The sequence below is a fragment of the Engraulis encrasicolus genome, unplaced genomic scaffold, assembly GCF_034702125.1.
Source record: "Engraulis encrasicolus isolate BLACKSEA-1 unplaced genomic scaffold, IST_EnEncr_1.0 scaffold_770_np1212, whole genome shotgun sequence".
Lineage (NCBI taxonomy): Eukaryota > Metazoa > Chordata > Actinopteri > Clupeiformes > Engraulidae > Engraulis > Engraulis encrasicolus.
Genome location: NW_026946105.1, coordinates 1 through 11,727, shown reverse-complemented (window position 1 = coordinate 11,727; position 11,727 = coordinate 1). Strand labels below are relative to the sequence as shown.

The 11,727-nt window shown below is 42.4% G+C and overlaps 1 protein-coding gene across 1 annotated transcript; it reads right to left on the bottom strand.

Moving 5' to 3' along the window:
- Nucleotides 1-523: 523 nt before the first annotated feature.
- On the bottom strand, nt 524-10,426 carry LOC134444839 (B-cell receptor-associated protein 29-like; the record flags this gene model as incomplete). The annotated part of the gene is made up of 6 exons (XM_063194023.1): nt 524-1,295; nt 1,661-1,761; nt 2,688-2,793; nt 3,431-3,566; nt 9,747-9,894; nt 10,326-10,426. Coding segments are annotated over 6 exons (628 nt in total), but the record flags the coding sequence as incomplete, so codon positions are not given.
- Between the last annotated feature and the right edge of the window lie 1,301 nt (nt 10,427-11,727).

Sequence of the window (11,727 nt, the reverse complement as noted above, 5' to 3'; positions counted from 1 at the left end):
AACCCAAGTGGCACACCTCTGAAGAAAAAGTGCTATCAGATTCTTGATGAAAAACTCTTGGACAGTGGCAAACCTACACAACACCAACTCATATTAAGGCAGCATCTTAGGGAAAAACAAAAACAAACAAACAAACAAAAAAACCTCACAGGAATTACAGCTTTTAAGTCAACATTAAAAACATGCCCTGCAAGTACATAGGCCAGCACACACAAAATTCTGTGGGAAGTGAATGAATAAGTTTAAGAACTTTTTAGGTTTTTTTTTAAGAAAATACTAATTTTTATATGTAGAAAACAAAACAAATAACTGATACCCCAAATGCTCTAATTTTTTCTTCATCAACATTAATAAAGAATTTTACAGCATTGAGGTCAATGGTCACAAAAATCCCTGAAACAAACTGAAAACAGAACAGAACATAACAGTTGGTTTGGCTTTTCACCCCCACATTTCCACACTTGTCTATCAACATAAGCAATACTGTAACGCAAAGCTCACATGGTGATTTATAGACCTTATTGTGGACAATTTTCATACAGTCAATGGTGTGGCCCAGTGTCATTTCAGAACCAAAAATATAAACTGTCACAAACAGGGAGCCAGGACACCACATAACAACGACACATTTGCAGGATAACAATGTCTTCCTGGAATGTGTAACGGAACTGGACAGGGTTCAGATGATATTTCACTCCCACAATTTCCCTTGGAACTCCCAAACAGGCACGCCGTATACAGTATGTCTTCATTTCGTCTTAACCCCCTGTCTGCTCAGCCAGTCAACATGACAATAAAGTCAAAGATAAAGAAGGCTGTAATAGTCCATGGACTACTGTACCCGCGGACAATACATTCGCTCTGGACAATTGCGCAAACTATACGGTCATTGGTTGCAACTATAAATGCTGCCTCTTCTGTTCTTATAACAAGGCACACAGCAGAAAACTAACAAACAAACAAATAAACAAAAAACAAACAGAAAAAACAAAAAGGTACATGAACATGTACTGCATGTATGATAAGGGTATGCCTACACAGATAATGAATAAAACCAAATGAAAAAGCATGCATTGTGAAGAGTAAAGCATGTTTTGCACAGCTGCACTGTACAGTGAGGTAAATAAGGGAGTAGTCCCATTGCATGCAGTGCTCTGAAAAGACTGAGAGTGGGTGTTGGAAAAGAGGTGCTTTTTTTACACGGCAGCAGTTGTGTGTTATCCCGAATAACACTGCAAACAAATCTGAAAAAAAAAGTCCTAGTCGTCCTTTTTGTCTCCACTTTCCATCTGGTTCTGTGTGGGGAAAAAAAGACAGAGCAAGCATAATGTTAATGGCGTTCAATGACCACTAGGGGTCCTTCCTTTTTTTATGTGTCTCACTGTCTCATAGTCATGGTCACTCAACCCTTTTCATTACACAACAATCTTTTTTTTTCTTCTTGAAATTAAATGTTGGTTCAATGTCAACTAAACATATGGGCATCTCTTTAACCCTTACAAACAAACAAACAAACACAAGCAAATGTCTGTTCAAATCCTACACACAACCAGCCTTCACCGAGATTCTATTTTGGTGTTGGACAAATATGAATAAAATAAATTCAGTTCCTCAAATTTGCCACCAAACTCTTCAAAATGGCTCCATGAGTATACGATACCTGCAGCTCCTGGTGCTCCGTGAGCAGGCGGTCGTACTCCTTGGTCAGGCCAGCACTCTGACTCTTCATGGCCTCCACCTCAGACTGGGACTTCTTCAGAGCTGGAGAGCGAGAGAACGAATATTACATTACATATCCAATGTTTTTTATCCAAAAAACATAAATCAACATATGATGCATGGGGAGAATGAAGAATGCACGGGCATGACAAGGTTAGCAGAGGTGAGAAGGGATAGTTTCCCTTCACGTGGTTCTTTTACCCATTTTAACCTAAGGCACCTGCAAAAACGCCTGTTAAATGCCTAAGCCCTTTTTGGCAAATGATGCCCTCAGCCTATGAAAACCCAAATATGTCTGGCTCCAAAGCACACAAAAGCATGAAATTATTTAAAAGCTAAAACCCTCTTCTCACATTAGAATGTGTTCATTCAGCTGTAACATATCCACATGTTTACCCCCCTACCCCCCCCCCCCCCCCCCCCCAAACCCCCCCCCCCCCCCCCCCCCCCCCCCCCCCCCCCCCCCCCCCCCCCCCCCCCCCCCCCAAAAAAAAATATCAAATCTCATGAGCCTGGATGCTGTGTCCATGCATCTATGTTCTCAGGGGACATAGTCGAGGTGGGACGGGTTTCTGGTCAAGGTGGCCACCTAAACTGTAAAGTGGTGGGGGGAAACACCGAATTGGAGTTTGATGTAGGACAATGACGGGACACCTGGATTCATTGTGCCACATATTCGAAAGGACCTGGTTTTACCTGTGCCTGGTTGAATGATCACCTGGATAAATTGGACCCAGTCATTTGGAATATGGACACTGCAATGTAGCTAATGAATCCAGGTCGCCCACCACTGATGTAGGGCCTTTGGCAGGGCTCTAAATTCAGCTATGGCTGCTAGAAAATAAAAGTTGCTAGAAACTTTGACCCATTGGTGAGTGTGTCTTTGGGTAGTACGATTAACATCTACGAGCCATTTTGGTTTTTGGTCTTTGGTATGGAGTGTCAAGCGCTGGAGGGAGTTCACTCACCTTCCTTAGAGGCCTCCAGCTCCTCGGTCAGCTTCTCCAGCTCTTCCTTCAAGAGATCATTTCCCTCTGCCGTGACATTGCCATCGCCTTTTCCATCAGCCAAAGTCTAAACAGAAATCCATCAATCGGCCATCAGTTAAAAACACTGCATTGTTGTTGAAGCTTTAACTCTATTTCGTTTCTCCTCACCGCCAGGGCGTGATGGTCATCCGAAACTCATAGAACCGTGTTTACCCTCATTATATCTTCTAAATTTCTGACTGCATAGTATAGGGAGCACAAGCCTCCTTTTACATACAATTTCCATAGCCTACTTTCATCATCATTGTCTTCTTTATAGGGATGTTCCACTAGTTTAGTTCCACACAATCTTGTGATGCTGGTAAAACATGCAACCACAAGTCAATTCATAAAACCCAATGGGAAACTCCCCTTGTCATGAGTGACACAGCAACCAGTGTATAAAACAAAATTCAATTTGTTCTCCATCACCCGTGCAAAGGGGTAGTCGACCTGGTGCCCTCAGTGAGCAGTGTGGTAGGATGGTACCATGAGTACCTCAAGGTAACACTGCCAGGGAGGTAGATGGGGGAGAGCACTGGTCATTTACTTCTCCCAGCCACCTAACCTAAATAACCCTAAATAAAACTAAATAAAAACTATGTATAATGACTTTGCCCATAGAGTTCTTCATTTATGATGACTACCCATAAACCCATGACATCATTTCCTGTTCCACTGACCTGCTTGAGGAGCTCATTGTCCTCCATGTATTTCTTGGCAGCCTGGTTGGCGCTTTCCGCCTGGGCCTGCAGTGCTGCAGTGGAGCCCTGAACTGAGGCCAGCTGGTTGATCAAGGTGATCACACGCCTCATGACCCTGCAGGAAGGAGAGAGAGAGAGAGAGAGAGAGAGAGATTGATGGGAGGAGAGGAGAGTGAGGATGAGAGAGAGAGAGAGATGAGACAACACCATACTGTCAAAGGTCAAGTCCATGATTGGCTGGGAAGGTTCATGGTCGGTTAATCCCATTTAACTCATTTCACTTTGAGGAAACTCACAGCACTAGGATTTATTTGCTCCACGTTAGGCCTGCACTTTTTTAATTTTGTCAACCACTGCTGTTGGGTTGCAATGTGTCTACTTGCTGAACTACAAATGAACAAAAATCATGGGTCCACAAGTGTTTACGGATTGGTCTGAACTAGTTGCTGAATTGAAATGAAATGGAGTCAGCAGGTAAATTGAAACTGAGACAGTAGAGATAGTGACAGGCTTACTAAATTAACTGGACACATAAGAAATGTACCTAATACCACATGCACTGTTCACCAATAATGTCTTCAGATACACAGTGCTTTTATGCGAGTGCCACATTCCTAAAAGGGTTTCACCGTGTCTGTCAGTGTCAATTGTGGGGTAGTGATCCATGTAAATGTTGTGCTTACAGTTACTGTATAATATTGGTTATATTTGACAAAATCTAACAAAAACCTTACTTCGATTGACTGGTGGAAAATGAACATAAATATCCCTATGGGAAAAATGAAGATTTATCTAATCTTCACTTGAAGTGCGATTTCAGGATATTTCAGGATTTCAGGAAAATGTCCACAAAAAAAAAAACCCATCACTTGACAACAGCTTTTGGTTATGCACCATTAGTAACCTGACCAACGTCTGTAAACGAAACGTTGCAATGTCAACAAATGCTGCTTGCAGAATGGGCACTGTGCCAGACGTTTATAGCATGTTATCCCCTCCTATGCATGCACCGTCTTCTGCAGAGGTGTGCAGAAGTTGCAAAAATGTTTGTTTATGGAGTAGGTCTTTGGTTAATGTGACTGTTTATATTTTGCGTGTTAGTTTTTTGTGACACAAAAGACTTAGAGAAAAGCTCATTTAAAAACATTTCATTTCATTTATTTAAACTCGAAGAATCATTGAGGGCCCAGCCCTCATTTACAATGATGTCGAGTAAAACAAACAATTGCACATATAAAATCATATATAAACAACGAACATACACAATACACCATAAATCATATAAGAGATAAGAATTAAGACAAACTATGAATTAAAACTTATGAGTTAAAACAAGTGCAAGTATGTGATAAAAAACTTCCCAGTGTAACTTTAAAATGTTCTAATGGCACAAAGGCTTGAAGACCCATCCTTAGTTGTAAGTTATTCCAAACTGAAGGTCCACAGACACTAAAAGCTGTTTTACCCAGTTCTGTGCGGGCATAAGGGACCTCCAGTAAAAAATTGCTGCTGCGGGTTTGGTATGGGTTGGAGTGCCAAACTAAAAGAGATGAAATATAAAATGGGAGTTTGCCAGTGAGGGCCTTATAAATAAAAATAAAATAATGCATGTCCCTTCTGTGAGAAAGTGGAGCCCACCCAACTTTATCATATAACAGGCAATGATGTGTACTATATGGATCCCCAGTAATAAAACGAAGAGCTGAATGATAGACAGTGTCAAGTGCCTTCAGATTAGAGAGTGGTGCATGTCTGTAAATAATATCACCATAGTCAAGGGAAGACAGAAAAGTAGCTTCAATTAACTTTTTTCTGCAGAAAACAGGAAAGTGATATTTATTTCTGTGCAGGAAAGATAGCTTTTGTCTGAGCGTAGTGACAAGACAGTCAGTATGTTTCTTGAATGTGAACTTGTCATCTAGCCAGATTCCCAGGTACTTATAATGTGATACTCTCTCAATAACAGACCCATCTAAAGTAGATATATATTAAAATCATTTTTCATGCCATGCTTAGATCGAGTAAAGACCATACATTTAGTCTTGCTTACATTAAGTAGAAGCTTAAGACTAATGAAGGCATTTTGTAGGATATTAAAAGACTGCTGCAATTTCTCCAAGGCTAGCTGTACAGAATCCGCAACACAATACAAAATTGTATCATCTGCATATAGATGAATAGAGCAGTTGGAAAGGAGAGAAAGTATGCTATTTATGTACATGGTGAAGAGTACCGGACCTAATACTGAACCTTGTGGGACCCCCTTGGTTATTAGCAGGGGGTCAGATTGAGTATTACCCAATTTTACAGTATGGTGTCTGTTTGAAAGGTAGCTCTGGAACCATTTACAGGCACTTGCATAAAAACCAATACCAGGCAGAATTTGTAGAAGCAGAGAATGGTCCACGGTGTCAAATGCTTTGGATAAGTCCACAAAGATGGCAGCACAATGTTTTTTCTTGTCAAGAGAAGTGATAATATCATCCATTACTTTAGTAGCAGCAGTAACTGTACTATGTTTAGGCCTAAAGCCTGATTGGAGAGGGCTCAAAATATTATTGGTATTTAGAAATTCTTTGAGCTGATCATTTACCAACTTCTCTAGTATTTTTGAGAGACACGGTAGCTTGGATATTGGTCGATAGTTGTTAGGGTCAGTCTTATCACCCCCCTTGTGCAACGGGGTAATGTGTGCAAAATATTAATTAGGAGGGACAACTCCAGTGGAAATAGAAAAATTGAAAATGTGCAATAATGGCTCTGCTATTATATATGCCGCAGTGCGAAGAGAAAAAGGGGATCTAGCTGGTCTTCTCCAGTGGATTTGCGACTATCAATTGCTAATAAAAAGCAGATAGCACTGTATGCTTAGACACAGGATGAAGCCTGAATTCCAGATCATCGTCTCTGACATTGTCTCTGATACGCATATCATGTCCAGCCCTAGGCATAAAGGAATGATTATTGCTATTGTCAAAACTTTGACTGGCTAAAGAAAAATGTTTATTAAGAGCACTGCAAATGTCTGATTTGTCTTGTAGTAGACAATCATCAAACTTAATTGAAGAAGGCATAGGTGTGTAACAGATTTATTGTTTTTGTAATTTACAGCCTTCCAGAATTTTGCAGGATCTGAGTACGAACTAGAGACAAGGTTAAAGTAATAGTCAGATTTAGCCTTTCTTACAGATAATGTACATCTGTTCCTGATTTTCCTGAAACTTGTCCAGTCGGAGGCATCCTTGCTCCTCCTTGCTAATGACCAAGCCTTATTTCTTGACTGAAAAAGAGAGGAGAGTTCAGGGGTGAACCATGGGTTTGTTCTACTTTTTACTCTTATCTTTTTAAAAGGTGCATGTTTGTCAACAATGCAAATAAATGAGTTTGAGAAAAACTGTAGAGCCAAGTCAGCATCAGGAATTTCAGTTGTTAGATGAATGTCACTTTCATAGAGATCATTTAAAAAAGCTTGCTCATTAAAATGTTTCATAGTTCTTTTAACCAAAATGTGAGGCAGTGCTTTGGTTAGAGTGCTGTGCCTAATACAGGCAATGGGACAGTGGTCACTGATCCCAAAAACACCACTTGCACTAATTTTGTTAGTCTTATTATTGAAAAGTAGATCAATAAGAGATGATTTGCTAAGGTTCTTAGAGTTTGGTCTTGTTGGATCATTAATAAGTTGATCCAAAAATAGACTCGAGAAAACATCTCTAAGATGTTTGGAGGCATCAGTTAGCCAGTCAATATTAAAATCCCCAAGAACTAGAACTTCTGAGTCAGTGAATCTAGATATCAATTCTGCCAGCTGATCTATGGATTTAGAATCAGCTGACGGGGGTCTATAGACCCCTATTATTACAAAGAAGTTGTTGTTGGAGCCATAATATACCTTGAGTGCAATACATTCAAAAGATTTAGGTTCACTCAGGGAATAAAGAACTGTGACAGAAAAATGTGACTTCACATAAATAGCCACACCCCCACCCCTCCCAACCCTGTCAATTCTAAATAAATTGTAGCCTGAAAGGTTGACTTCAGAGTCATCAATTTCACTCTTCAGCCAAGTTTCTGATAAAACCAAGATATCAGTGTTAGTTTGAGCAATTAAAATATTTAGGTGGTCCATTTTATCTCGTTGCAATATACTTCTGATATTGAGGTGGATTAACCCAATGCCTTTTCTGTCCTTAAAAACACATGGATTGTCCAAGCGAACAACGTCAGGGGTAGACTCCAATGGACATGTAGCATTCATGACTTCAGGGCTTAGTCCATTATTGAGAGGGATATCAGGAGAAGAAATAGGAAGGACAGTCTCTGGCAGGGAGATATCATTGCAGATGGGCAGGCTTTGACATTTCCGAGGAGCCATCTGCTGGCCAGAGGAGGTATTTGAATGGGAGGGTGAGCAAGCAGCAGCAGAACGAAGTGATCTGACATTAAGAAGGGCCATCTGTAGGTGATGAGAGGGGCTACTTATTGCCTGTGTAGTTTGATCCCCAAGTGATACAGCAGGAGAGGGAGAGCTGCAATTATCAGCAGGACCATAGTAGAGCTGGGTGTGTTTGTGAACTGGATTGGGTCATGCTGTGTTGAATGTCAAGGTGTGTGCTGAAAGCAATGAACTGAATAAAGTTGGTGGTTAGCTCTAGTAGGCCCAGTTTGTTTGGATGCACCCCATCAGATCTATATAAAAATGATTTGGTCCCAGAATATATCAAAATTAGCAATAAAATCATGACCAGCTAGATTGCAGAATTGTTTCAGCCAGGTATGGAGACTATGCAATCTGCTGAAACGCTCTGAATTACTGGAGCTAAGTGGGATAGGGCCCTGACATTATGCAGCGTTTCCCGAGGCTTTCAACAGTGAGACATAACGTCTCCAGCTCATTCTGTAGCTTCACAGAGTTCCGGGCCATGACGTCATTTGTCCCCACGTGAGCAATGACAGTGTTTACGGAAGAATGTCTGTTCAATAGGGACGGAATGAGATGAGAGATGTCAACAACCCTTCCTCCCGGGATACAGTACGTGATAGCACTAGGAATAATCAGATCTCTGACAATCGAATCACCAACAATGAGAATTTCAGGAGGGCATTGAACATCGCGGTTAAAGTGTATAGAGGTGCGAGGAGGAAGTTGTAGACCATCTGGACGCTGAGGGACGCTGTCAGCCGTGGACAACGCCGGTGGTGTTTGACACGGGCTACACAAGCTAACGACACCAGCATCATTAGCCAACAGAGGCATCGCAGTAGCCCGATGGCTTGACAAGCTATCCGCTGTTGGAGATGTAGAGGCCATGCAATCTGCTGCGGCCATCGTTGGAGAAGAGATTCTGAGCCGCTTATCAGAAACGCGCTCTGGGACTCGAGCCGTCGCTGTCTGCAGACCTGTTGCGCTTGGAGGTAACTTTGCGAGCTACATGTTGACGCGGTGATGGATGGCCTGGCCTGAGCCGCTTATCAGAAACGCGCTCTGGACTCGAGCCGTCGCTGTCTGCGGACCTGTTGCGCTTGGAGGTAGCTTTGCGAGCTACATGTTGGCGCGGTGATGGATGGCCTGGCTGGATAGCAGGCGAGGGGCAAGATTCGCTGCCCTGTTCATCCGGACATCCAGATCCACTCCGACGTGGGGCAGGCGACGTAGGGAGATCAGCAAGAGGAGCAAAGGCGTTGTGGAGCACTAGATCCGAAACAGCCCCAGTCCGACACGCCGCGACAGGAGGAGGGCGGCGGCGAGACTTGCCAGCAGCTACCGTAGACCAGGCAGAGCTACCCGGGGCGGGGGTCATGGAGACATCCGTGGAAGGCCCAGGTAGTGGCGGATAATCAAGCGAGGTAAACATAGTGGCGAAAAATGTGAACATGAGAATAAAAAAATGTCTCACATTATACAGTATGGTCAATGTTCAGGTGTTCCTTTCTTTTTGTTTCCCCAAGAAGACCTTAAAGGGGCTCTATGTAGGATTAAAAGATCAGCCGATGCTTATTTGAGTGATTAGTAAGTGAACGATGACTCTCGCGACCACTTTCACTGTCTTTCACAGAGAACCTCAAATGTAACGTTAGACAGAGCGGCCCGCTACGACTGTCATGGGAAACCCTTCTCATACGAAAAATCGATTGACATACATACACAACTGCTGGCATTCTGTGATGAAAAACATTCTAACAGCGAGCTTATTTTAACTTTGAGACAGGCATGCCACGGGCACCGGACAAACTACGTAATCCTACATTGTGCCCCTTTAATAAAAAACAAAAGCCAAAAAATGAAAGCACTTACAGCCAGAGGAAGAGTGAAAATCCAGAGATGTAGAGGTTCCTCTGCGCTCTGAACAGCTTCATGTGCATATGGTCATACATGTTTGGGTTCAGCTTCGGATCTTTACCAGGATCTGCGGCCGAGTACTTCTTCACCTCTCGTACAGCATCTGAGAAAAGCAGTAACATTGAAAACATACTATCAGCATCATGAAGGTTTTTTGTCACTTACATTGATACAGTAACATTGTTCTGTCTGGATGGTGTGTCTAGAATATGCTTGCTGCAGGAGGATACATATGCGCTAACATGCATGAACATGTATTTTATGTCAATTTCACACGTGTTAGCTCACATGGTGTGCAGATGCATGTGCATGGATTGGTGCGACATTGATAAAGCCACTAGTGGGGGACTTCTGAACTTCCATGTTTAAGACACACAGCCTGCCAGCATATTCAGGCCCGCATTAAGGCATCACTTACGTTCTTCAGAAATTCTCTGGAGAAACTCACTTGCCTTACGAGTTTTCACTAATGGTTTCACAAATATTACACATAAATCGATACACATAAGACGGTTTTGACTTTGAGTAACAAACCTAGGAAGAGCACAATGAGGACGATGATCATGGTGAGGAAGCCTTTGTTCCAGAAAGGCGAGATTTTGTCCCATATCCCCAGCTTGAAAATGCGCTGCCATCTGCAAGGGAATTGAGATAGCCAAGTTCATGCAAGCATGATATGTAGCTGGCCTATGTATAGGGACTAGGCCTATGTACAGTGCCCTCCATAATTATTGGCACCCCTGGTTGAGATGTGTTAAAAGCCTTAAAATAAATTCAGTGTTTATTGCAGAAGAATACTGTCACACTGAAAATTGTAGAAAAATGTAGCCTTCAACTCGAATGAATTGTAAGAAAATAAAAAAATCCCTGACTAAAAATTAATTATTTTTCATTAAATCACCTGTTCCACAATTATTGGCACCCTTAACAATTCCCAGGAAATAAATATAATTGAAGCATTTCTGTCATTTCTACAGTAGTTTACAAAGTTTACCAGAGTATGTAGGAACATTTAATTAGTAATTCATCACTTCCTGTTTCCCTGGGGTACAAATATGACGTGACACCGAGGCCATTTCTCTTATCCACTCTTAAACATGGGAAAGACAAAGGAACACAGCATACAAGTGAGGCAGATGTGCGTCGACCTTCACAGGTCAGGCAGAGGCTACAAGAAGATTGCCTCTCAACTGCAGCTGCCCATATCCACTGTGAGAGGAATAATTAAGAAGTTCAAAACAACTGGAACAGTGGTAAACAAGCCTGGACGAGGACCCAAGTTTATTTTGCCACCACGCACAGTGAGGAGGATGGTAAGAGAAATCAAAAGATCTCCAAAGCTCACTGTTACAGAATTACAACAAATGGTAGCATCCTGGGGTTCACAAAGTCTCCAAATCAACCATCAGGTGCTGTCTACACGCCAACAAGCTGTTTGGGAGGCATGCACGGAGAAAACCTTTCCTCACTCACAATCATAAACGCAAGCGTCTGGAGTTCGCCAAGCGGTATTGGGGCTTCAACTGGGACCGTGTGCTTTGGTCAGATGAGACCAAGATTGAGCTTTTTGGCAACAAACACTCTAAGTGGGTCTGGCGTGCCACGAAAGATGCGCATGCTGAAAAGCACCTCATACCCACTGTGAAGTATGGGGGTGGGTCAGTGATGCTGTGGGGCTGTTTCGCTTCCAAAGGCCCTGGGAACTTTGTTAGGGTGCATGGCATCATGAATGCTTTGAAATACCAGGACATTTTAAATCAAAATCTGTTGCCCTCTGCCCGAAAGCTGAAGCTGGGTCGTCACTGGGTCTTTCAGCAAGACAATGACCCTAAACATATGGCAAAATCTACACAGAAATGGTTCACCAGACACAGAATCAAGCTCCTCCCATGGCCATCTCAGTCCCCTGACCTCAACTTCACTGAGAACCTGTGGG